The sequence below is a fragment of the Notolepis coatsorum genome (genome assembly GCF_963971535.1).
Source record: "Notolepis coatsorum genome assembly, chromosome: 8".
Taxonomy (NCBI): Eukaryota; Metazoa; Chordata; class Actinopteri; order Aulopiformes; family Paralepididae; genus Notolepis; species Notolepis coatsorum.
This window is the reverse complement of record NC_140172.1, coordinates 63,896,040-63,923,802: the sequence shown is the minus strand read 5'-3', so window position 1 is coordinate 63,923,802 and position 27,763 is coordinate 63,896,040. Positions and strand designations below refer to the sequence as shown.

Genomic DNA, 27,763 nt, shown 5'->3' with positions numbered 1-27,763 from the left:
AGCTAACCCAGAGCCATAGGCAGAGAGAAGTGGGGACTGGGAAGGAGGGTGCATTCTCGGGATAGCCGCACTAACAGGATCTGGCCGGCTTTTCCAGCCAAAATACAGCTCTGTGACAGTGAATAGGATATTAATATCGAGAAAAAAAAAAAAAAAAAAAACAGTGAACAGGAGGTCTATTTGTATTAAAAACAATAGATTGTTTTTCATTTAAATGTCTGGAAGAGCTCAAAAATAAAAATGTCAAATGATATTTCCATTGCCTTTTTTTTTTGTTGATTTAAATGTTACTGATTGTGTTAAATGGGCATATAATATCGTCTCATATCGATCGCAGGCACCTGAATCGTATCGTATCGTGGCAGACTGTGTGATATCGGATAATATCGTATCGTTGTCCAAAGAATCGATATCGTATCGTATCGTGATGAAACTGGTGATTCCCACCCCTACTAATTACCACAGCAAGCCTATAGAAAATTATTCTATTTAACCCATTCTCCGCCATTGACTGATTAAGACGTCATTCCTCGCCATGCTTAATCTGCCAATGACGGATTACAGTCATCGAGATCAAATTTTCATCATTATTAACCATACAAACTGCTCTGATCTATATATCACCCATACAACATGAATCATTTAACGTCGGCCATTGCATTATAAACGACCCCCCCCCCCCCCCCCCCCCCCCCCCCCCTCCGGTCATAATGTCTAGGACCATGTACAGTTGACATTTTTTATCTGGCGTCAATCGCTATCAAACTGCATTTGATGATCTAATATATGCATAAATGGCTATATCTCACGTTCTATGAAATACAGCAGAAAATGATAAAAACATATTTATACTCTAGACCAGGGGTGTCAAACTCATTTTTACAGAGGGCCACATCAGCATTATGGTTGCCCTCAAAGGGCCAAAGACCGTATAAATGTTAATGTAATGTAAAATAAATGTAGCTACTCATTTACATATTGTTAAACATGTTTCTGTATTTATTACTTATTCAAGTTATACATATTGCATATGCATTTGCATAGATGTAAAAATATATGTTAGCTTATGTTATTTTAACAAATCATTTTAGTTTATCAGAACCCCATATTACTCCATCAATCAATGATCAAACCATTCAAGTAAATAACAAAGAAGAATATCATCAAATACAAGCTATGACATTAAGTTTGTTCAAAACCTTTTTGTCACAGTCAAGAGGGGCAGAACTAACAACTGTGAGCTGCAAAGAACACGTGGGACAGATGTAGCAGATGTTACAAAAACAAATGGCTGCACCAGCGTTTCCGTTAGAACATATTCGTGCCGGTCTGGGTGTCCTGCAAGATTTCTATCCCCGGACATATTCCTGAAATTCCGGTCAGAGTTTTAAACAGCAGTCTGTTATAATCACATTTTTATGAGCTAACGAATTCCGTTATATTGGACATTTGTATTAATTACATCAAGCGAAGAATGAGAAATTGATTTGCAGAATCAAATTAATTACTATCTCTCGCCTCCCAAGTTAGTGCGATACGCTGATCCAGCATCAAGCTCCCGCGCCGCAGGCTCGCGGCTGCAGCAGCTGTCACACGCACCCCCAAATGAATCTCGAGTCGACATCGCTTCACCTCGTTGTATCAGACACGTCACACACATCATAATGTTCAACTTCACACACAGCAAACTGTAGTTGATCATCACATAGCCTCGTTTGCTGCAGAGAGCGAGAGGACGAGCCACATGCTCGTAATGCGTTTGTTGATTTCATTATAGCCTACATTTAGTTATAAATCAATTATATGCATTACTATGTGACACGGCAGTCAACCAACAGTTGCATATGATTAAAAAATGTCAACACTTACTCACCCCGTCTCGTTCTGCCTATCCGTTTTGTACCTGCGAGGCTGCGAGAACAGCGGGTCACTTTGATAGATCCCCATTGCATTCGAACAGGTGGACTTCTGCGAGGCTCGCAACGGTAGCAGCAGACTGGGGATGCTCTTTGTGGTTCAATCAATAAAGTGTACTTTGTGTACGTTCAATCAATGTTATCTCTCGTACATCATAGACGCTAGACTACTAGACTATAATGTCGTACCTCAGCCAGGAGAATTTAACTTTCCACTCGGGCCGCCGCCTGAACGCTCGACATTTGTTTATTTTCCGCGGGAGCATCGGCGGTCTCTGTGACTTCAGAAGACTCATCTTCGTTGTCATTCAATGTCATTATTATTAGACCTGCTTGTGCTTGGTTTCATGAAATATTTGTTAAGTTTAGCTTGTTTGGCCATCTCTCTCTCTCGCTCGTATAGCTGTTTGTCGATATGGTGGCTGGCCAGACAGGCTCAAAAAAAGAAAAAAAAAGATTCACATCCGAGCGGCGCCATCCGCGCTTTATTAGAGCGAAGCACAATGAAACAAATGTAATGATTGTTTCGTTCATCGCATAGGCTATTTAATTTTAGCCTATTTTAATACAATTCAAATAATAAAATTGTGCTTAGAGGAATTATTTTCACCGGACATTATGACCGGAGATATTTAAATATTCGGACTTCAACATATTTTGCCGGTCAAATACCGGTAATTACCGGCTAACGGAAACGCTGGGCTGCACACAACCTTGCAGAGGCCATACATCCAACTAATGGAAGATAGTTTAATTAACTTTAATTAACAGATTGCAGAATGGGTACAGTACAGTACAGCTCAATACACACAATTGTTAAGGGGATGCAGACCAGAGAAAGACTTTCGACTTGTTTACATCAGGGTCCCCCATTTTCAATTCGTAATGAAATTGCTATTATGTGTCTGCATGAACACACAACTGTAACTGTACTCAAAAATAACAAAATAAGGGTTGTCTCAGTTCACAACTATATTGGTCAAGTTTTGGGTGGGACTTGTTTGCGTCCCTACAGCTTCTTATTCAATTGAGCGAGATGCTCGGTTATTATGTCACACAGCCAGTTTGCATCTGACAGTTCAGACAATATTTCTTCAACTCTTTGTTACCTATTCTGCCTGGATCTTTTTTGTATTTTGGGCTGTAAAATTGTCAAAGAATGTCTGAGGAGTAAGTGCTTTTGGCTTTTTTCCTTTGTTACTTCATCAATACCTCAGATGTTCAACATACATGTATGTGTAAGAATGTGTAATAACTAAGGCTGTCAAAGTTAAAGCTTTATTAACGCATTAACCCACAATTATTTTAACACTGCTATTTTTTAACCCAATATTAATGTTACATTTTTTTTTTCTTTTTTTCTTTTTTACCTGAGCTCTTGGGGGGCCACATCAAATGACGTGGCGGGCCACATTTGGCCCGCGGGCCGTGAGTTTGACACCTATGCTCTAGACAGTATTTTAGTATGAATGTGTGAATGAAAAATTTAACGTTCCTACATCCTAAACGATAGATAATTGATGTTGAATGGGCGATAGTAATGTCAATTTAGCAATACAATTTAAAAAGTTATAGCCCTGCAAAGAAGGTGAACATCTCCATAGACAAATAGAGCTGGCAGAGGATGGTATAAGAAGGGTACAATGCCTGGCGAAGAATGGGTTAATAATAATAATTATAATAATTAGCATAAATATAATATATAAAAAAAAATTTAATAAAAAATAAAAAGTGTATATTAATAATAATAATTATAATTTTTTTTCTTCTGTTGTACCGAACTCGTACTGAACCGTGACCCCAATACCGAGGTACGTACCGAACCTTGGCTTCTGTGTACCGTTACACCCCTACTAGCTACTGTTCTCAAATCAAATTTAGATTATCGGTATTATGTTTCATCATGGATGCATGAAAGGGGGGGGGGAAATCTGCCCGCTTTGATCGCTACCAACGGAACACGCCACACACACACGCTCCCGATCGCATGAAGGAATTTTTGGATCAACGCAATATTGATCGCAATATCTGATCGCCATTCCAAGTACTGATCGCGATCGTGTTTCCAACGTAATCCAGCAATGAACGCGACTGCTTGATTCTCGTCGGTGCATGTGTTATAAGCGCTTGCCCTGCCCGAGTAGTTAGACCCCGCCCGCTGGCCGCAGATTGGCCCAGACACCAAGCCACATCGTTTCAAATGGAGTGCAATAGTGGCCGCAAGGCGGCAGGCGGCGGTATTGGACTTTTGCGATCTCAGACCCATCCCATGAATGGAAATATCGAATAAAAGAAATAACGATCATAATAACGAGTATACTCGTTGTTGGCGTCCAACGATTGGCGGGCTATAACGAGTATACTCGTCGTTGGCAATTAAAGAGTTAATGGTGTCATTTTGTCATTTTAAATGTTTTGAATGTCAGCTAATATTATGAATATTACCTATCAATTTGACATCTGGTAAAGGCTTATCAGAGTTGGCAATTTTTTCTAGGGATGTGTGTACGATCATTAACTCAATGGACGCCACGCAGTTGAGCATCGTTTGTACTTACCACGCCAAGCCCTAAGAGATAGGAATAAGTGGCGGTGTTTGCAGGGCTATAACTATATTCTTTATTATAATAGCTACAATACTATGGCCCATTTGACATCGACTATTTATCGTTCAATATGTGTTAAAGAAATAATTTTTTCATCCATACATTCCCATTTTATACCGTGGTGAATATGAGTATAGTTTTAGAGTAATCCTGTCTAATCCCAGAAAACGACGCTATGCAGCAATACGTGCATTTCACTAAAAACTTTGCCGTTTCTCGCCTGTACGCGCTACTATATATATTTTTTTTATCTACTTTTTCTCCCATTTTTTCAATTTTTCTCCCATCCCAATTTTTTCCGTATTGTCCAATTCTACCCTCCCCTGTCTCGAACGCTGTTAGGCCATGCCTCCCACAGGCCGGCTGCAATGTGGACTAAGCCTTGCATCACGTGTCCCCTCCGGTACACGAGGAGGCAGCTGTCGCATCTTTTCACCTGCACAGCGCGATCTCTCAGCGGCGAGGGTCTGCGTGGGAGGGTCACGCCGCCCTCGTTGCTTCCTGATTCTGCTTCGCAGGCGCACCAACTGACCTGTAGGAGTTGCTGTCCACAACGTCCGATCCCCACCCACCAGCTTCCCACCCATAACACTGCCAATTGCGTTAGTATGAACGACCAGCCAAGCTGGTAGCAATCTCCTGCATTAGTGGCGAGCGCCTTGCCCACTGCGCCACTTAGCCGCCCCTACACGCTACTATTTCTAAATCAAATCTATATTATCGGTATTATGTTTCATCATGTAAGGGGAGGGAGGGGTCGTTTTTTGATGCTTTGATCGTCACCAACGGCACATGTTGTGGAGTAACGGTACACACATATGTTGTGTGATCGAAGTGAAGTCATGGTTGGATCACAGCAGGATTGATACCATATAGCCCTTACCTTCACTAGGATGTGATGTACCCCAAAAAGAATATTCCAATTATCTGATCACTAGTCCCAGTATTGGTGTCGATCGTGTCATGCATCGGGAGCATTTCACGCTTCTCAATCCGATTGGGACAACCGCTCCACTTGCCCGACAAAGAAAAGTCAGACCCGAGACTTTTGATCGACGCACAGGCCAAGATATAATGTTTCAAAGGGTGCTCGATACTACCACCTGGGTGGATGCGGCCGGTATTGCACTTTGGCTTTCTCAGGATGATTCCCCATGTTAACCCAGAGTCCGTGTGCCTGTAATGAATGGAAATATTGAATAAAAGAAATAACGACCAAAACCCCATATATCTCGGGTCTGGCGCCCAACCGCTGGCGAGTTAACCCGGGATATCTCTGGTCTGGCGCTGAATGTGTTAACACTTTGGCTGCCGGGAACCGTCTTTAGACGTCTTTGCTGGCCATGCTAAAGTTGCCGGAGGACGCGTTACGTCGTCCTTATATCAATATTTCAAAAATCTGCGATCGGATTCATATGTCCTGAGATCCACCAGCAGGACCCACTGAGCTCTCTGGCGGTTCAGGAGCGCCATCTGGTGGCCGATCGGCGCAATCGCCAAACAGGATGTGGCATAGAGGTTGTGCTAGACGTCCGTAGTACTTCCGGGCGCTCGCTATAGGTCATGGGACTCTGGCTCGTCATGCTACACGGTGATCGATTGGCAATAACTCGATAAACAACATGATTTGGACGTATATACCATTATACAAGCTGGAGATGGACCGGGTAAAAATATATCCCATAATGATAAGATTTCTACTCTACGATGATCGCCCAACGGCGCGCGGAGACTGGGGTGAGTTTCAGCGTGTAACGTTACCGTCTTCGATACTAACTGCTATTATCAACATTTGACCCACATTAGATGATTGGTATAACGCTGCCCACGGAATTATAAACGCCCCCTCGCCCATCCGGTCAACATCAGATGACGTGTAGTAACTTCTAGAAGTACGTCTAGTTGGAATTTTTTATATCGCGCTGATTGCCATCAAACTGTATTTCATCATCAATATAATGCATTTGGGGCTATATATCACGTTCTGGAGAAAGCTGCAGAAAGAGATGAAAACATACTTATACATTAGACCATACTTTAGTATGAATATGTGAATGAAAAAGTTTAACGTTGCTACACAATGAACAATACATATAGGACTTTGAATGGGCCCTAATAATGGCAATGTAGCAATAGAATTTAAAAAGTTATAGCCCTGCAAAGAAGGGGACTTTCTCCATAGACAAATAGCGCTGGCAATCTATGGTATATCATGAATTTAACCTTAGGCAGCCAAAGTGTTAAAGTAAACGAGAAGGGTAATTGAGTCTAGTATTAGCTCATATGACTTGTAGCAGCTGGATCTAGAAATCAGTGAACATTTTGAACTAGGTGAAATCTTTCTAGGATTTTTAAGCCAAAAGCACTGGTCTGAAATGTATGTAACATGGTCCTCTTTGGTCCTCTTTAATCTACACACAGTATGGTCCAGGAAGTAGGCTGTCCCATAATTAGTTAGACATTCTTTTATGTCACATCAAACATCAAAAGTAGAGATGCACTGATACCACTTTCATACAGCCGATATGATTACTAGTTCTAAACTTTCAGTATCGGCCGGTACAGGGTACCGATCTGATCCATCGCTTCTACTGAACAGCATAGCTGTTATCAGTTCTGTGTCATTGGACACCATTAGAGAGATCGTACATGCTTCTATGTGTTAAAAGTGCAGCAAATCAACTCACGTTGCTTTGATTTCTGGCATGTTACTAATGTTTCTTGGTATCTGATTTTAGTGTTATTGGAGAATAAGATGCCTTATTTTTACCTCAGCAGGACTTTCCCCAGGATTTTCAAATAAGATGGTACTTAGTCGCAACTAGGGAGAGGGGGGCTGTGTCCCCCATCCGGGAGGCAAAACTATTTGCTGTAATTTCCTGCAACTTAAAAACATAATTTCAATAAAATAGCAAATGCAAGGGTAAGTTATTTATTTAAGTACAGTATATAAGGTTATACATAGTTTAACATTGAACACAAAAACTAGGGAGGGGCATCGATTTTAGAATATTTGAATAGTCGTTAAATTATAAAAAATTAAATAGTTTATGCGAATATCGTTTTGTCTCCAAATATATATTTTCCCTTGTTTTACTGGCAACTACACTGTGTAGTGCATTGAAAATCGACCCTATTAACTGTTACGCTGAACAGCATGAACAGCATGCTGGCTAGCCAGGTAGCATAACAGTCGGTTAACAGCTAGGAGAACAGAAAACAAAGTTGAAGAAAGAGAGACTGGTGATGTTATATGGTAGCAACTTTTTGTACGTTTGCCATGTTGTTAAGTTCTAAGTTCACACATTTCAAGCATCGCATCAGTGATGTAACATTCAAATTTAATGCTTTTGTTTCCGGAAATACACTAGCCTGGTCCGCTAGCGTTAGCTGTTGGTAATGACAGCAGCCAGCTAGCTCGCTTGTTGAATTGTCACTATTGAGGAAAAACAATACCATACATTAACGTGGAAGCTCAGACATTTCAAGCATCAATGATAACTGAATGAATACTTTTGTTCCTGGAAATAACGTTAGCCAGCTGGGACTCCCAAATATCTAGCTTTGAATAGTTCCCAGTGACTATTGAATAGCAATTTTGTGAGTTTTGGCCATCCCTAACGAAAACACACGCACAAACACACAGTGGAACAGAGCAATCACATATTTGACAATGATGCATCTGTTTCTAAGCTGGCCCCCAGCTTTCACTGCAAAATATACCATTGTTTAGTGAAAGCCCTGACCTTAGGTATCGGACCGATATCACATTTACATTTACATTTAGTCATTTAGCTGACGCTTTTATCCAAAGCGACTTACAAGTTCTGTACGACAAGACAGCAAGAAGGGTACAACTCTATCACCTGAGTAAAAATGTTCATCAAAGTGTTGCGTGTTACAGTGTAGGTTAGTTTATTAGGACAAGTGCATGACAGTAAGGTTAGTCAGGGTTAGATTTTTTTATTTTTTTATTATCATTTCAGATAATGGTTGAAGAAGTGAGTCTTTAGTCGACGGCGAAAGATTGGACGGGATTCGGCTGTTCTAACTGGGATGGGTAGTTCATTCCACCATTGTGGGGCAAGGACTGAGAATAGGCAGCTTCTCTTTGATGACCCTCCGGGAGCTTGGATAGGAGTAGGTCTGATATCAGATACCGGTATCGGTGCATCTGTAACAAAAAGCACATGTTGGTAAAAACACATAGCTCAGGGCCCTATTCCTTGTACCTGGTTCAACTAAGTCAATCAAAAGTCCCATTATCCAGATTAAATTAACCCGATGTTTGAATCTGCGCTTTCCCTGTTCCTCGAACGCTGATTCAGTCTCGTTAATTCGAACCAGACTTGATACTCAGGATAATTGCGCACGGCCGCCTCACCTGAAAAGACAGCAGGTGTCGATCGCAGAAATCCTGATTTACTAACGGCATTGATTGATTGATTGATTTAAAACTTTATTAACAGATTGCAGAATGGGTACAATACAGTACGGCTCAATAGCCTCGCAGACAAGTTAAATGCATAATCTATAGGCTATGTTTAAGTCCCTCATTACCCCAATCAATCAGATTATATTTCTTTAAATGTGCCTGCTGGCAGTAGGCTTAATGGAATGAATAATCGAATGAGATCTATTGCTAGCGAAAATAATTAGTTCAACTCTTTCAGAATAAGTAGATACAAACAAGCCCAAAGAGTATCTAATTGATACGAATTAATAGATACTTATGAGGATATCTGTACTGTATGCGCTCGGCTTAGGTATCATGCACTTTATATATAAATACATGGTTCCCAAAATGTTCAAGGCTCGACCCGAAATAACGTGTCAGAGAGGCTTGGAGGGAGGCTATACAGTTTCGCTATTAATCAGGTTTTAATCTGTTTCGGACATCATCCATACATGCATTTAATTGATTAACCTTTGGTTTATACCAGTGACACCTCATGTTCATCATCAGATAACACTAACAGTGCTTGAACAGATAGATTGCATTTTCTCAAATTCATTAATGTCAAAGGCTCATTCAATTTCTCAAATCCGTCAAACAGCGCATCTCATCAGACATTTTAATCCCAGTTACAATATCACAATAACGTGTGAGTGACAGTGATACAATTAAACAATCCACAGATTCAGATTCCTCGTAATTCATAATCCACAGTCCACGCATAAAGAAAAGACGCTTCAATTTATGCTTGAATGAAACACAATCCGGGCGCTCCGTTAAGCAAATACATCCACAGCCGAGAATATGGAACTAATCAGAGCCAAACGCCCGATAGGTTTCATTCATAAAAAATATCCCTGTGGGATTCACATTTGCAATGCTCCACGTTATTAAAATAACCACTTGTGTGTCGCGATGCGCGAGCGCCATATCCGTATAAATATGACGTGCATTATTTAGGACAAAGTAAATCTATAGGCTGCTGAATATGATTTATTATCAGCATTTTAGGTCTATTATTTTACATTTCAAAAGCCCCCTCTAGAAAAACAAAGCACAAAAACATAATTCAGAATGGTATAATGGGATCTAGACTGTGAGAATTATTTCAGGAAGCGAACTGCATTTCTTTGCGAGGGTGTGGCCATGCAGGTTATCGAGCTAACTGAACTAAACCCTGCTCTGGAGCAGGTTCAAACTTTCTGATCTGTTGCCATAGCGACTTAGAAAATCCGACGTCGGGGAACGGAAATGTCTGGCTTAAGTCAAGCTATGCTGAAAATTATCCGGCTAACTCAGTTAGCCAGGTACGAGGAACAGGGCCCAGGTAAAGGAGCGAGAATGTTTTCCAAGACCATGCCGTTATAGTTGACACATTGGTTGTGGTTGGTTTCACTGTTATTCAGGGAATGCCCAGAAGAACCTGATGCCCCCATCCCACTTCACATTGACGTTCCAGGATACTGGGAACACGCCGACCTCCTGGATGAATCCGGCCCTCACGTCAGCGTTGCCAGTCGCGGACCCTAGCTCTGCCAATCCCTGGCTTGCCCTCGCTCAGGCTACACAGGAGATCTTGGAGTTGCGGAAGGAAAATGGGAGGATTATGAGGTTACAAGGAGAGGGTGCAAGAGGAAGGAACCCGATAGAGCGCCCCACAGACTCTAGGATAAGGTATTACTATTCTGCAATATGCTGTGGAGTCATCTTTACCATTCACCTATTTTATTGGGCAAGAACATTAGCTACACATGATGCTCTTCTTCCTCAAATACACATTGTGTGGGCTCATGGAATTGGAAAAACTAAAAACATTATTTCACACAGGGCAGTAAGTAAGTATTGGAATTTAAAGGAATTCTACAAATGGGTTATTTTTTCAAAAACGTTTTTTCTCTCTGGTTTTTCAACACATCTACAGCAGATGATTGCCACCAGCTTAACACTTTCAGCACCAGCCGTTTTATCCATCTTTGTTATGGGCCACGCTTTAAAAGATAGGGATTTTCACTGTGCGTCACGGTGATTGCAGGGCTATATCTATATTCTATATTATAGCTATGGAGACAATACTATGGCTCATTTGACAGTCACTATCCCTCGTCCAACATGTAAAAAAGAGTAAATATTTTCATGTATACGTTTGCGTGTTATCCCGTGGTGAATATTGTATAGTTTCAGAGTGATCCTGGCTAATTCCTGGAAGCTGCGTTATGGAGCGATATGTGAATTTTGCTAAAGGCGTTCGCGTTGCTCGCCTGGACACGTTAGGTAAAGGTATATAATAGGAATTATGTTTCATCATGAATGCATCAAAGGGGGGGGGGGGGGGTCGTTTTTTGATGCTCTGATCATCAGCAACGGCATTCTTTTTTAATACTACATACGTTGATCGTTGCGATCGATGTGAAATCATTGTTGGATCAAAGTAGGATTGATGTCATATAGTCCTTACCTTTACTAGGAGGTATCCCAAAAACAATATTCCCATTGTCTGATCGCGATTTCCAGTATTGATGTCCATCGGGTCCCTGACATGAACTGGCACAAAATATGCATGGAGTGTGCTGAACGCGTTTCAAAGTGCTCGGATGAAGCGATTCACTTGGCTTGGTCTAAATTCTTCCACCCGGACCATACAATGTAACACACAATGTGAAATAAGGTTTCAAAGGGTAGACATTCGGCAGTCGAACCCGGGACGGCCGTGTTGCGACGCAGCGCAGTACATGGTGATAGATTTCGGTCATAATCAGCCAGTATCACCTCGTCACCTGTGTTCGTGAAGTTTCTGCGAAATACTGTCTGTACAACTGTTTCATCCCCGTTAATGCAATCCGTAATCAGAAGAATTCGACACTGGCAAACGTGGTACCTTTCTTGGAAAAACGTTTATTCCATAAACAAAGCCTCATACCAGATGTAACCAATTCTGTAATGTCCTTGAACAGTCTTAATTCATTCTTCTCCACCATCTCTTATGCTATTAGTCCAATGGGTTCTGGGCCTCGTTGTAGCCAACAACCATTCCCTGTTAGCGATGATGTGGCACTTCATTCTCTGCCCCCCCCCCCCACACGAGTGGAGGAGGGATCCTTTCAAAGTCTCTGATCAACGCGTCTGCCTGTGCGTCGTGTCTCAATCTAACTTACCCCGGAAGGAACTGACATCTCATAACATTCTCCCCATAGCAACGGGCCCCGCCCCCTCTTCTCGTTACTACGTGACACGCTACCATGGCAACGGCTGGTTACCTTTAACACACTAAACGTCCGTCTATCGATGTCAAACTCTCCCCGTAGCTCTGACCAAACCTGCCTCCACCAGTGCTTATCAGTGTTTATGTTAACAAGCTGCCAACAACCTCGGAGCCCAGGGCTCTATTAGCCTGTGGCTTCCAGTCTAACTTGAAAACACACACCACTAAATACTGTCCTCCTCATCTGAGATCTAATAGCAGATGCTGTCATCCACCAATATTTTACATTATATACACATTGAAAAACATAGATTCCTTCAATGGTGTGCTACTTGAGCACCCCGGAAGGGTACAACTCTTATCAGCTGAGTAATAATGTTCATCAAAGTGTTGAAACTTGAGTGCTGCAGTGCCATCGTGCCAGGGAACATGTACATCTTTTGTCATGTAGTATATAATCCATTTGTTTGGAAAAATCTGAATTATTTTCTCTCCCCCCCCCCCCCATCTGTCTCAGAATGGGTTCCCTGTCCCTAGAGGGGAGGGAGCAGTGGTCTGGGCTGGAACAGAGAGCGGAGACGGAGCGCCTCAGAGGACAGGTGGAGGCGCTGAAGGAGACGGCAGAGAGACACCGGGAGGAGAGGCGAGCCAAGGAAAGCGTCCTGAGCAGGTACAGTGCAGTCTGCAAGTCTGAGCCCAGTGAAACATTTTCAGTGTTGTTTTGTCTCTCTGTACTCCAGCACATTGGATTTCAAACGGAACAATGACTATGAGGTTAAAGGTCAGATTTTGTGAACCATGTAGGACTTGTAGCCCTTTTCATACATAGTCCCCGCATTTTAGGGGCCCAAAAGTAATTATACAAAATAACCTAAACCTAAATATTATCATTAATAAAATAATATCATTATATTAATATTGTACTTTTGATCACAAATCCATTGCAGTCAATGGACCTCATTCACCAACATTGTCTTAAGATTTATCTTACGACAACCTCCTTGGAAGGTCGTAAGTGAAAGCCGACGACAATTACCCCCAGATTCACCAACGCGTGGAGAGGTTGTCTTAACTTGCCAAATGATCACAGCTGCGAACCGCTGATGCGCGTTCTCGCTTACTTCATTTGCATACAGACACGCCCCCCTCCAGCTCATTATAATGCGAGGGCTGTGTGCAAAAAAAGGTCTGCGTTGCATGAGACTATCCCCATATTCAACAGGTAGAGCTGAAGTGCTTTGCAACGGATCAAAATTAGATCAGATTCAAATGTATTGTCATCATACAGCACACTATAGCCGTATAGTGGAATAGACTTTATTAATATTCCATATTTATACCGCCTCGTTGCACGCTCCTGGCCACCTGCCGCAGTGCGCGCGCACACACAGTTTACACACAAATATTGTCGTATTTATTATGATTAATTAATTCCAAGGATGCCTGTAGAGTTGACATGAACGAAATCACCATGATTCTCGATATACTCGTTTTTGGATCCTTTGATATTTTTCCTTTGATCCCCGTTCTAAACACTCACTCGGAGCTGCCTGTGTCTCCCTGGCACAGCTGCCTACATTGGAATTGCAATGACGATCGAATCCCGCCAGGTGGCAGTATCACCTACCTTTTGAACTGGGGATATCAGTTGTCTTCCAGTACTGAGTTACTCCGCCTCGGAGTGGATCAGGACATAGCAATTGGTTGGAGATTTGGTGCCTCAGACCTATTCTTTCCCGTATCATAGCCATGCCCAATATACACGAGTAATTGCCATTGCCATGGGACGACTGGGATTTATTCATTTTAGAGTACCTTCTGACTGAGGTAAGGTCTATTTTAGGTAACCTGCTGGTATTTTTTTAAACTAAAACATGCTTTTGTACCGATCACAGTGCCGTATTTTACCGGACCTAAAAACATGCTTTTGGTAACGATGGCAGTTTCGGGGTAAGACGGTTTTGTGAAGATGCATATGTATATGGTATATACCTTTGATTTGGAAGTATTTGGGGTTTCAGGCGAGCAACCCGAACTATTTTGGCATAATGCATATAACGCATCATATCTCGCTATCTATGAAAAAAGACTGGATTATTTTGGAAAGGGGCGATGTTTAGCATGGAATAGCGCACATAAAGTATGTAGAGATTAACTGATTAGTCAATGTTGGACTATGAACAATGACAATATACTAACCTACACTGTAGCACTCAACACTTTGATGAACATTGTTACTCAGCTGATAGAGTTGTACCCTTTCTGCTGTCTTGTTGTACAAAACTTGTAAATCGCTTTGGATAAAAGCTAAATGACAAAATGTAAATGTAAACTCCAAAACTTTCCTGTGGAGAATTTATTTTCTTGATATTTTCGTTTTCTAAGCAGATATATACTCTGATTTTTTTTGCCGAACCACTGCTGCCTGGGCGCAGTGTTTTCATCACCTCAAAAGCCCTGTTTTAAAAAAAAATCTATAAGTATAGATTTGATGTGTGTATGATCATCAGACTAAACATATTCTCCACTTGTGTGTTGCAGGCAGAGTCATGAATTGGAGACGCTGCGTGAGGAGCTGTGTCAGGCTAAGACTGACCTGTCACACACTAGGCTGGAGCTCATTCACAATAAAGAGGAGAGGGAGAGAATTAGCTCACAGGTAACAGTTGTCTCTCAACCACACAACGCTTTTCTCAATGATCTCAGCCAATGTTGCTGATGTGGTTAGCACTGTTGCCTCGCAGCAAGAAGGTCCTGGGTTCAGTGGTTAGCACTCTTGCCTCGCAGCAAGAAGGTCCTGGGTTCAGTGCTTACTATACTTGCTAGTTGCATGCTAGTTGAATGCTAGTTGACAACAATGGTGAAAATAATAATCTTTCTGATCACAACCACATTTAAAAAAAAAAAAAAAAAATCATGTATTTACAGGAGGGATTAGCAGCTTAAACATCTGACTGTTGTATTGATCTTCCATGTCAAGTATTTTATCTGAGCCCTTCCTGAATCTCTCTGGTGTTTTGCACACTGTTCCAATGGAATAATAATTGTATTTATTTGAATCAGAATGATATGAATGCACTGCAATATGTTTAGAATTCTTAGATATGTAGAATTCTGAGAAAACATTCCAGTAAATGTACACTTAAAATAATTTGAATAATAAACTTTATTTGTATAGTTCTTTTTATAGAAGAATAGCAACCCAAAGTGCTTCACAGCAGTAAAATAGACAGAATAAAAGCAATGCAGAGAATAGGAAAAAAGCAATGCAGAACACAAAAAAAGGGATTAATCAATCGATCTTGCATTGAGCAATGCTGCCCCCTTCTGCCTCGCAGTTGGAAATGCAGGAGAGGGAGTCCGGTGTGGAAATGGCGAGGCTGAGGGGAGATGCAGAGAAGAGCAGGCGGGAGGCGCAGGAGCTGGCTCTGGAGGTCCAGAAGGCCCGGCTTCAGGCTGAGGAGGAGGCCAGACAACACGCGCTGAGACTGGCCCAACAGCTGGAGGATTTACAGATGAGACAGGAGGCGGAGGTGAGAACACTAGAGAGTAGGGCTGACCCCTATTAGTCGATTAGTCGACTAATCGGTTGAAAGGAGCCGTAGTCGACTGGCCAACCTCTTAGTTGAATATATATCTAAAAAAAAGAAAAATATTATTATAAAAAATTTAAAAATTAAATTAATCATTCTTTCCAAAAGAAAAGAGGCCTAGAAGTGTGGCTAACGCTAATGGCATGCATACCACAGGCTAACTGCCTACGAAAACAGGCACAGAGGCACTGAAAGATGATTTCACCCATCTAATGAACACACTAGACTAGACAAATATCAAGATGTATCCATCAGTGGACCAAAATTGCATGCTTTTGCAGAGGACAAGAAGCCTTCAGTCGACTCCTTCAGACCTTAAGCACCCCCCACAGCCCAAATGGAATGATAAAAAAGGGAAAAAAAAGGAAGAAAAAAAAAAAGTTAAAAAAAAATACAAATATTATACTTTATTTTTTATTTATTTTAATTTTTTTGTCTACCAATAGTCGACTAACGGCAAATTTTTAATAGTCGACCATCCAAATCCTTAGTCGGGGACAGCCCTACTAGAGAGGCACCGATACCACTGATACTAGAGAGGCACCGATACCACTGATACTAGAGAGGCACCGATACCACTGATACTAGAGAGGCACAGATACCACTGATACTAGAGAGGCACCGATACCACTGTTTCACTGCCGATACCGATGGGTCCTAGACTCAATATCGGCCGATACCAAGTACGGATTCATCACTTTTACTGTAGTAAAGACTAAGGGCTAGATCCACAAAGAATGGATTGCACGGTGCTAATTGCACCCTTACTTGCAATACCCTTACAACTTTCATTCAATCAATCACGTGCAGGTGATTGATTGAACATTTTTTCCTCATTTTACTTTTCCGTCAAGCCAACTGAAGAGACCCAAGTTGATCGCCGGCCCTCAGAACAGCGTGGATTATGTATTTCCAGCACCCAACGCTGAATCAATAAACGCGATCGATATTTGGAATGGCGATCAGGAATTGGAATAATCTTTTTGGATAACATCTGATCTGAGGTAAGGAATCTATTTTACCAGTCTTGGGGTAATCAGAGCTTTTTTCACAGATATATCAACGTGTCCCATATGTGTGTGTGTGTGTGTGCTCGCTGATCAGGAAATAAGAGAATATACTTTTCAAATCGCTTCTATAGCGTGCATAAGTACACATATACTATCGATAATCTAACGTTTATTTGAAAACGATTCATAAATAGGCCGAAAAATGACAACGTGTTTTGTGTATTCCACTAAAGAGCTATTATCACAGAATCATATTTTTTTCTGAAAATTTTCAAAAACTTCAGTTTTTCAAAACGGTATAAAACGGAAATGTACCGATGAAGAAACAATCCGTTTCATACATGTTGACTGCAAGCAAGTCATTGATAAGCGACAGGCGTATTAGACACATAGCCATAATATAGAATAATTATAGAAATAGCTCCTCGAGTTTGTGTATGCCAGAATATTCCAGTAAATGCAGTTTTATCACGGAATCTATATATTTTCCTGAAAAACTAGGGCTTTTCAAAATGCTATAAAATGGAAATGAACCGATTTAAAAATAAAAAAAAATTAATAAAATTGCTTTGATTTCTAGCATGTTACATGTTTCTTGGTATCGGATTTTAGTATTGGGGGAATTCTCTGATACCCTGTTATAGCCTGGTATCAGACTGATATCCCATGGGCTGGATATTATTGACACACATTATGTTCTAGCAAGAAACGTCTTGTTTGTGCTCAAAGAGTTGACTGGAGCACAACGGCCTCGTGACTCGTGGCATGTCAGGGAAAATCGAAAAACCTCTTAAAAATATATTTTTTTAAAAGGCCTGGTGAGTCTTTGATGTAGACAACAAAAGAGGTTCAGTGAGTTTTTCCAGTGAAGCCAACAGATAATAACTGTTTTCGACTCGACCGGTTGCATTATAAGTTCTCCCTTATATGTTTGTGTCCCACCTTCCGCTGAGCAAGCTGATTGTGTGAGTGAAGTATCTGCAACCCAATCAATCATTCAAATTCAGAGCAAATGCTGCTCATTAGGTCCAATTCTAGTAGCTGCAATTCCAGCTACCGGTAGTTGTATGGTACTGCAGACTTTAAGAAAAGCACACTATTTGTGATAAGCTGCAGCCCTCTATTGTGCAGGTGCTCTCAAAGTAGCATTGAATAGCTCAATAGAACTGTAACAGCATCTCTACAGTAGAACTCTGCTGAGTCCAATGACGTGTGTGTGTGTGTGTGTGTGTGTGTGTGTGTGTGTGTGTGTGTGTGTGTGTGTGTGTGTGTGTGTGTGTGTGTGTGTGTGTGTGTGTGTGTGTGTGTGTGTGTGTGTGTGTGTGTGTGTGTGTGTGTGTGTGTGTGTGTGTGTGTGTGTGTGTGTGTGTGTGTGTGTGTGTTCAAGTTCAAGTTCTTTAATAGTTGTCATACAGAAGTACAGAATACTTTCATACAAAATGCTTCTTACTGTTACGCTCCAGAGACTGTGCTAGACAAGATAGTATCAAATAACATAATAACATAATATAGCATGAATTTAGAAGAAGAAAATGAGGTCACAGTGTTCGGTATAGACATATGTACAATGTTCTGAGTTACCATATAATATACAATACACAATACTATGCAGTGTACTAATGTACAGTACTATCTAGTGCAAAGCAGAAATGGGATGAGGTACAATTTTAGGTACAATTTACAGTAAGGTGTACGAGTTGTAGTGCAATCCTTCATCCATAAATATAAAGTGTGGGGAGTGGGTGCTACAGTGTGTTTGTTTAAAGTGGGTGTGTGCTATAAAGTGTGTGGAGTGGGTGCTACAGTGTGTTTGTTTAAAGTGAGTGTGTGCGTGTGGATGTGTGTGCTATGTGCGTTTGGTGGTTGTTGTTGTGTAGTGTTCATTCATTGTTCGTTTAGCAGCCTGATGGCCTGGGGATAGAAGCTACTTCTGAGTCTTTCTGTGCTCGCCTTGAGACTCCGGTATCGCTTGCCTGACCGCAGCAGTTCAAAGAGGCAGTTGTTCGGGTGACTGGAGTCTTTAATGATTCTCTTAGCCTTGCCCTTGCAACGCTTGTAGTAAATGTTCTGGAGGGTGGGGAGCCCCCCTCCAATTGTGCGTTCGGCTGAACGTGTCACTCTTTGTAGTCTGCTTCGGTCTTTTGCAGTGCTATTCCCAAACCAGGAGGTGATGTTGCCGGTCAAGATGCTCTCTATTGTACATGAGTAGAAGTTCTTAAGGATCTTCTGGCTGACTTGGAACTTCCTTAGGCGCCTGAGGAAGTAGAGGCGTTGTCGTGCCTTCTTCACCACACTGTTAATGTGTGTGGTCCATGTCAAGTCCTCGGATATGTAGGCTCCGAGGTACTTGAAGCTGTTGACTCTCTCAACCGGTGCCCCGTCGATGCTGAGGGGGCTGTAGTCCTTGACCCCCGACCTCCTGAAGTCCACAATCATCTCCTTTGTTTTGCTGACGTTCAGGGAGAGGCTGTTTTCCTGGCACCATCCCGCCAGGACCTTGACCTCTTCCAGGTAGGCCCTCTCGTCGTTGGCAGAGATCAGGCCCACCACCACTGTGTCGTCAGCAAATTTGACGATTGTATTGCTACTCCGCTGGGCCACACAGTCGTGTGTGTACAGGGAGTAGAGGAGGGGACTCAGAACACAGCCCTGGGGGGCCCCTATGTTGAGGGTGATGGATGAGGAGGTGCAGTTGCCTGCTCTCACCACCTGGGGTCTGCCAGTCAGGAAGTCCAAGACCCACTGGCAGAGGTCATAGCCCAAGCCCAGGTCCCTGAGCTTGGCTATGAGTATGGAGGGGACTATGGTATTGAATGCCGAGCTGTAGTCGATGAATAGCATTCTCACATAGTTCCCCTGCCTCTTGTCCAGGTGTGATGCTGCTGTGTGCAGCACATGGGATATGGCGTCCTCCGTGGACCTGTTGGGGCGGTATGCAAATTGCAGGGGGTCCATGTTGATGGGGAGGGAGGAGCAGATGTAGCCCTTTACTAGCTTCTCAAAGCACTTCATGGCTATGGAGGTGAGAGCTACAGGGCGGTAGTCGTTGAGGCAAGCAGGCTTGGATTTTTTGGGTACAGGGATAATAGTGGACTTCTTCAGGCAGGTGGGGATGACAGCCTGTTCTAAGGACAGGTTAAATATGTCAGTGAATACTGGGGCCAGTTGGTCGGCACAGACTTTTAGGACGCGGCCGGGGATGCCGTCCGGACCTGCTGCCTTCCTGATATTCACTTTTTTAAAGGTCCGCCTCACCTCATGCTCTGTTACCCTGAACACTGCGCCTCCATCAGCAGCCGACCCCCCCCCCCCCCATTGCCGAGGCTTGTGAGCTGGTGTTGTTATTACCAGCATCAAACCTCGCATAGAAGGTATTGAGGTCGTTTGCTAAGGAGATGTCACTGTTCAGTTTGAGGGAGGCGCCTTTGTAGTCTGTCATCGTTTTGAGCCCCTGCCACATAGCTCTAGAGTCAGCTTGTTCAAACTGGAGTTCAATTTTATCCCTGTAGCGCCGTTTGGCCTCTGACACTGTCCTCCTTACGTTGTGTCGTGCGTGTGTGTGTGTGTGTGTGTGTGTGTGTGTGTGTGTGTGTGTGTGTGTGTGTGTGTGTGTGTGTGTGTGTGTGTGTGTGTGTGTGTGTGTGTGTGTGTGTGTGTGTGTGTGTGTGTGTGTGTGTGTGTGTGTGTGTGTGTGTGTGTGTGTGTGTGTGTGTGTGTGTGTGTGTGTGTGTGTGTGTGTGTGTGTGTGTGTGTATCGTGCATGTATTTGTGTGATGATTGTCCACAGACCCTATCAGACCTGCTCCTGATGCAGTAATAAAGCACATAACAACCGTTGTCTTTTCTATTGCCATACAAAACAATGATTGCTATGTTACAGGTAGCCCCTGGAAGAAAGAGAACTACACAAACATTCCATGCCTCTATTGAGTGCATTATCATTGAATATTTGTCTGTCTCTTTAAGAGGTTTTTATGTTTTATGTTTGTTTAGTTTCAGTATGTGCATGTGACCCCCTTGTGCCCTGGGTTGATTAGCTGCACTTGCCCAGACACACTCTAGAAATCACAGAAAAAGGTCAAACCCTTGTCAAACAAACACTTATAACGGGGGGTGTTTTTTTTTGTGAGTGAGCAGACAACATTCCACCATTAATTTCTATGGGGCAAAATTGCCCACAAAAAGTGGAATTATTCCCACACCGTGCACCGAAACTTTCCACAAAGTAATAGCACAGCATTCCTGATCAAGCTGCTCTAATAGAGGTATTACCTGTGACTGGTTTGAAAATGGACATAATAGAAGAAAAGGACCTTTTTTTTTTCCAGCGAAAAATGGTTCATTGTAAGACCTAAAGTAGGACCGTACTGTACCAATATACTGATGGTGTTCAGTAGATCATACTGTACCAGTATTTATGATGTAGTTTCCTCTCTCTGCATCCGTTCTCTCTCTAGCTACAGCAGGCGACCACTTCTTACAGCGGGGAACTGGCCACTGTGAAACACGCCAGCAGTGAACTACAGGACAGACTTCACTCCATGACCTCAGAAGGGGTCCAGCTGAAGAGCAGTCTGATGGAGGCGTCTACCGAGAGAGACGACCTGCAAGAACAGCTAAGGTGCCGTATTAGATTAGATTTAAATGTATTGTCATTATACAGCATACGTACAGTACAACGAAAAGAAGTTTGGCATCTAACCAGAGTGCAAATGTAATGGTAAAGTGCAATGTACAGGTGATTAAACCGCATATAACAAATATAAATAATACTACTGAGTAATAGTGCTAATCAGATGTATGTACAGAATGATACAGGTATAAAGACACTATGGTAGTAGGTCATACTGGCCAGCAGCGTAACTAGTAAGAGTAGGTAAGGGATATGTATAGATATAGTATCCACTGATTATATGCAGGTATGTACAGACAGATGTGGATAAATATATATACGGTGAGAATAAATATATGTATATGGTATATACAGCATTATTGTACATGCTATCATATAAAGTTGAGTTATATGCAGGTGCGTATATAAGAGGAATTATATGCACGTATATTCAGACACACAGTATATGTTGTGAAGGATCAGATTAAACCGAATATATATATTTATTTACATATATATATTTAAATAGTATTTGTATATCGTTTGATATCCCCTGTATATTCATTGTACAATATGCACTGAATATCCCTTTAGTCTACTGAACAGCCCATAATAGTTTCATTCTACCATTGGACGAGAACCTGGCGCCATCAGCCATACCCCTAGGTTCAAGTTCAATCGTGCCGCCCAACATGTCGTGGCAAGCCCGGTACCAGCGTAGGAATACGTCTGGCGAAATACGAATGGTACTATTTGTTCACAGCGCATATATATATGGCGCAAGTAAAGTAGAACTTTCTTTTAGTCCAGTTCTTTACCCTCCAACAGAGTAACAGACGCGAAGCCTCACCCACGACGCACGTGTGGTGTAGTAAGGCCTACTTGGCCTCAGAATAGGCATTGAGATATCGTGTGGATTAATAGTTGAATAGTCATAGTTTGGCACTATACCGTCGAGTTGGACGTATTCTATTAAGCTAATAATAGTCTATTTATGTATGGTGCATCGTTCGGTTAGAGCTATAAAGTTATCAGTACCCCCATCGTTCCTGACGTTATCTGGACGCTTAACCAGGCTGGGCAGACCACTAGTGGTGCTTGCATCCGAGGAGCTCCGGGCCAGGGCGACTGGACCTGTATATTGGATTACTCTACCCGGACGACGGCGAGCCTTCCACGGCTTGGATTATGCTTTGGGTGCTTTGATTATTCCATGGATAACGGCCAACACTGCGGAGTGTTGGAACTACCCCCCGGAGAGGACTCCAGGTGAGACGGCGCTCTACACCAGTGAGGTCGCCTCACGTCTCTCCGTTGTGGACCGGCAGCTACCGTCCACCAGAGGGTCCAGCTGTATTCGTCTGCGGACCGAGGTTCTGTGGGCACCGTGTTCAAGACTTTGAATTCTCCCAAGAAATCGTCGGCCAGATGGGATACCGCCAGCGGCTTCTCTAACCCCCCCCCTCCTACTGTCTTACAACCAGCGGGAACCCCCCCCCCCTTAGTGTATCCAGCTATAATCATTTAAGTACCATCGCTATAGTTTCCTAAAGAAACAGGTTGTATACTTACTCCCTGCGTAACCAGAGATTGGACATTCAATGTTGATTTACCTACGAATACTCATTTGCCATACAAGTGCATTTCAAATCATAAGTGTAAACAAGTGAACGTTGTATATACCTTTTGCTATATTAAATATTCGATTTGTACATTTGTGTGGACTTCGTTTCATCAGGTGGGAAAGTGTTCATCATATTTATATCATGTACTGGATGGCCAGAAGTTAAAGTACAAGAGGTAGTGGTTTAATAATACCATATCTAACAATACAGTCAGGGAATTGTACCCCTCAGTTACAATTGGTCCTTCGAGCCGGAGGGTAACTAGTGTAATATTAATATAGTGTTATTAATATTGAAATGGCCTATGATGAACACTCCACGAAACGGTCCTCCTAACCTAGAACGCCCGCGGCGCAGACGACAGCCACCTCAGTACTTAGAGGATTACACTGTCAGTCAACTACCTAGCCTTCGACAAACGGTAAACGCGGTAAAAGTAGAAAGTAAAATTATGTCTGACCTTAACGACCAGGTTTCCCCGACCACAGAGGCCCTAGTAGGTCCTAATGTAACTGACCAAGCTCACGGTGGGGACCAGGAGGGAGCTGACATGCCTTTACCCCCCGCCACTACCGAAGAAGTAGTCCCCGACCAGCCCCGGGAGGAAGACAACCCTACAGAGAGAGAACTCTGCACGGAAGAAGAGGAGGAGAGCGCCGAGGAAATAGAGCTCCAGGACTCCCCAACGAGTACCCCCAGGAGCGGCTCACGCAGGAGCGGCTCACCTCCACAACCGCCTTCCCCCAGCGAAGCGGAGAGGATGCTACAACAGGCGTTCCTCGTCAGCCTGACAGCCTCTACCGAACGCGATCGACTTCAGGGTGAACGCGATCGTCTCCAAGCACAGGCGCTTAGCGAGCGCGAACAACTCCAAGCACAGGTGCTTAGCGAGCGCAAACAACTCCAAGCGCAACAACGGAGCGAAGAAGAGCGCACACGCCTGGAGATGAGACGCCTTCAGACGGAAGAGAATATGGCAAGAGACCGGGCCGACGCCCAGGGCGCCGCTGCCGGTGCCCAAAGAGAAGCAGATCTCACCAAGCGCGAAGTCGAGCGCGACAAGTTACAAGCGCAGCTAATGGAGCAGCTGATCCGCAAGGCAACACCCTCTCCCTCCGCCAGGGGTTCAAGGAACTCGTCGAGACAACAGTCAAGGGCAGCGTCTCCTCACCGAGCAAGCGACCCTGAACTTGACCAACAGACCGAGCCTATACCCCCCGCAGACCCCCTTCCCAGACCGGTCCAAGCGAGACCCAGCTACAAGGAAGGAGCGGCATACACTGCGGAGAAGCTAAATAAACGATTACAGGATCTGGAAGATCTGATAGAGGAAGAAGAGGGAGAGGAGGAGAACCAAGCCCGACGACAGCACAGTACTCCACCGGACCAGGAGGTCCAGTACAGCCCAGGCTATACCCCCGCGGCGCTGCGCTACAGACCCCCGACTCTATTCACGGGTGAGCACGACGCACGACCAGCCCCGAGGAATAGCACCTGGACCAGCGGGCCATGGTACCCTGTCAGTACCAGCCCACAGAGAGGCGCAAGAGGGGACTCGCCTAGGAGGTCTCTCCCTCAACGCTCGCCGATGTATCAGCCATCCACGGCGTCATACATTGCCACGCCGTCATTTCCAGACTTCGCCTATGAGAGTCGAGCACAGTACACGGAGCTCCGGATGTGCTTAGAGACAATGATGGTGGATGTCGCTGATGAACGCCACAAGTATGCAATATTACTGAAGCACCTGAAAGTACCGCGAGCGCACAATATAGCGCTAGCCTATGCCACCTCTTCGACACCATACACAGCGGCCCTAGCGGCGCTGGACCAGAGATATGGACGTATATGGGATTACGTAATCCAAGAGATAAGGCATATTGATCGCCTACCCCCAGCCACAGACAATCGCTCATTAGACGACCTGTCAATCAAAGTGCAGCCCCTGGTAGGGATGCTGGGAGCGCAACGGGAAAAGGGCATGCATGAGCTATACGCCAACTCTAACGTCGAGAGGATTTTGGAGAAGCTGCCACCCGCAAGACGAGAGCGTTTTAGGCGGCAGAGAGACTACCGGGATCCCAACGGCCCCGAACCATCCCTCCTTGATCTAGCCGACTTCCTGGCGAGAGAAGTCAGCAGCTTACGACTGGATACATTCGGGCGGAGCACGCCAAGCTCCAGAGAGGGACCCAGGAGAATAAATGATGGAAGAAGATCGGTGACTGTCATGCACCAATCAGAGTCAGTACCGAGCAGTAAGAGCCACAGTACCCCCTCGAGAAAAGAGAAGTGGAAGATGGTTTGCCCCTACTGTGAGAAAGAACACTGGCTGTCACAATGTGACCTATTCACAAAGATGAATGCAGAAGAAGTGAGTCAATGGATAAAGTCCAACAGGCGCTGTTACCGATGTGCGCGACCACACATGGCAGCCGAATGCCGCCTAAAGAAAAGGTGCAGTCGGTGCGACGGAGCCCATCTAGATATACTACACGAAAGTAACAGAAGACGGCCTCCACCTGCACCATCGAGCGGCACCAAGGCAAGTGTCATGTACATTGACCCCGCCAGCAGCAGCGGCGCCCAAGTGCTCTTAAAGGTAGTCCGTGTGACATTGAGCTACCAAGATAAAGTCATGGACACTTACGCCGTCCTTGATGACGGGTCAGAGAAGACCCTTCTGCTCGCGTCCGCTGCGGCCCAGCTGGGACTGCGGGGGAGCAAGAACGAAATGACGATTCGGACAATAAGAAGAGATTTAAAGACGATAAAGGGCGAGAATGTCTCCTTCACTATCGCAGCAAACGGGCAGCCAGAGCGACGGTATAAGATTACAAATGCTTTCACCAGCCAAGAAATAGGACTATCGCAGTACACCTACCCGATCGCCAAGTTGATGGATAAATATGTGCACCTGCGACAACTACCTATCCCGCTCATAGACGGCGCTACCCCGACCCTGCTGATAGGCTCCGACCATGCAGAACTCATAGTCCCGATTGACCGGGTCCATACAGGACCCCGAGGCTGTCCTGCAGCAGTCGAGACCCGCCTAGGGTGGACCCTACAAGGCCCCCTCGCTAAATCTCTCAACCGAACAGCAGCCACTAGCTGCCTCCACTCCAGAACGACAGAAGAAGACACCACTCTCCTGCAGCATGTCGAGAGGCTATGGACACTAGAGACAATGCCCTTTAAGAACGAAAAGAAAGATATTCGTTCTAAAGAAGACATTTACGCCATCAACCTACTCGAGCAGGGGACAAAGAGAGTCACAGTCGGCGGAGTGATGAGATACGCAACTCCACTCCTGAGGCGAGAGGGAATGCCCACCTTTCACGCAAAGAAAGACGCCACGGAGCGCTATCTATTGAACACAGAGCGGCGCCTAGCCAAAGACCCCGCTCAAGAGCGTGTGTACCGCGCTGAGATTGAGAAGCTAATCACAGCGGGACACGTGACAAAGATTGACATTAAAGAGGCCGATCAGACGACCGAATCATGGTACGTGCCGCATCACAAGGTCCATCACAACGGCAAGGATCGCATTGTGTTTAACTGCAGCTACCAGATCGGATCCCAAAATCTGAATAAAGAGCTCTTGCCCGGCCCCACACTCGGCCCCTCCCTACTAGGCGTGCTACTGCGCTTCCGCCAGGACAAGGTGGCTATCAGCGGGGATATCAAAGGGATGTTCCTGCAGGTGAGACTAGTAGAGGAGGACAAGCCCCTGCTGCGGTTCCTATGGAGGGAGAGGATCGGAGATGAGAACCCAGCCATCTACCAGTGGGAAGTACTCCCCTTCGGAACCACATGCAGCCCGTGCTGTGCTACATTTGCACTACAGAAACACGTCGCAGAGGACCCAACAGCAGATGAAGAGGTCCAACACAGTGTGAAGAACAGTTTCTACGTGGATAACTGTTTACAAAGCGTTTCGACTCAAGAAGAAGCCGAGGCTCTCCTAATCAAGTTACGCGCCTCCCTGATCAAAGGCGGCTTTGATCTCAGGCAGTGGGCCAGCAGTGACCCGCACGTATTGCGCAGCCTCTCCCCCGCGGACAAGGCTGCCAGCAGCGAGACCTGGATGGCGACCATCCCAGGAGAAGCCCAAGAAATGACACTAGGACTAGTCTGGTGCTTCAAAACAGACTCGCTCCACTATAGACACAAAGCCTTGACTCCAGAGCAGGGAAGGTCGACGGCTACACCGACCACCAGACGGAGTGTGTACAGAACACTCGCCAGACAATATGACCCGTTGGGATGTATTCTACCTTACACCACCAGGGCAAAGATGATTGTACGAGCACTATGGGACAAGGACCAGGGCTGGGACGACCCGATACCCCACACCTTGCCTCAACATGGAGAGAGTGGGAGACGGAACTCCGCTCACTCCCAGGCGTCAATATACGCCGCAGCTACTTCCCATCCACAGTGAGGCCAGAGACATGCAAGATTGATCTACACGTCTTCAGCGACGCCTCCGAAGTAGCCTATGGATCGGTGGCCTACTTGCGTGCCCAAGAGAAGGGAGGAAAGATACACACTGCTTTCATCTTGGCCCGCTCAAGAATAGCCCCACGTAAGCAACAATCTATCCCACGTCTAGAGCTCTGCGCAGCCCTAGCAGGAGCGCATCTAGCCACGTTAATCCAACGTGAACTCACCATCCCGGTGCACAGAACAATCTTGTGGCCAGATTCCACGACAGTACTCACATGGATCAAGTCTGATTCA

The 27,763-nt window shown here is 44.4% G+C and overlaps 1 protein-coding gene across 4 annotated transcripts in view; it reads left to right on the top strand.

Annotated features, from left to right (window-relative positions):
• The window catches only part of cchcr1 (coiled-coil alpha-helical rod protein 1), a 114,792-nt gene that overhangs the window by 16,611 nt on the left and 70,418 nt on the right, over positions 1-27,763 (top strand). For all 4 annotated transcript variants that reach the window (XM_084320969.1, XM_084320970.1, XM_084320968.1 and 1 more), the window contains exons 2-6: positions 10,385-10,652; positions 12,695-12,847; positions 14,719-14,836; positions 15,516-15,710; positions 21,238-21,401. In XM_084320969.1, the coding sequence (XP_084177095.1) occupies positions 10,385-10,652; positions 12,695-12,847; positions 14,719-14,836; positions 15,516-15,710; positions 21,238-21,401 (898 nt within the window). The remainder of the gene's footprint in view (positions 1-10,384; positions 10,653-12,694; positions 12,848-14,718; positions 14,837-15,515; positions 15,711-21,237; positions 21,402-27,763) is intronic.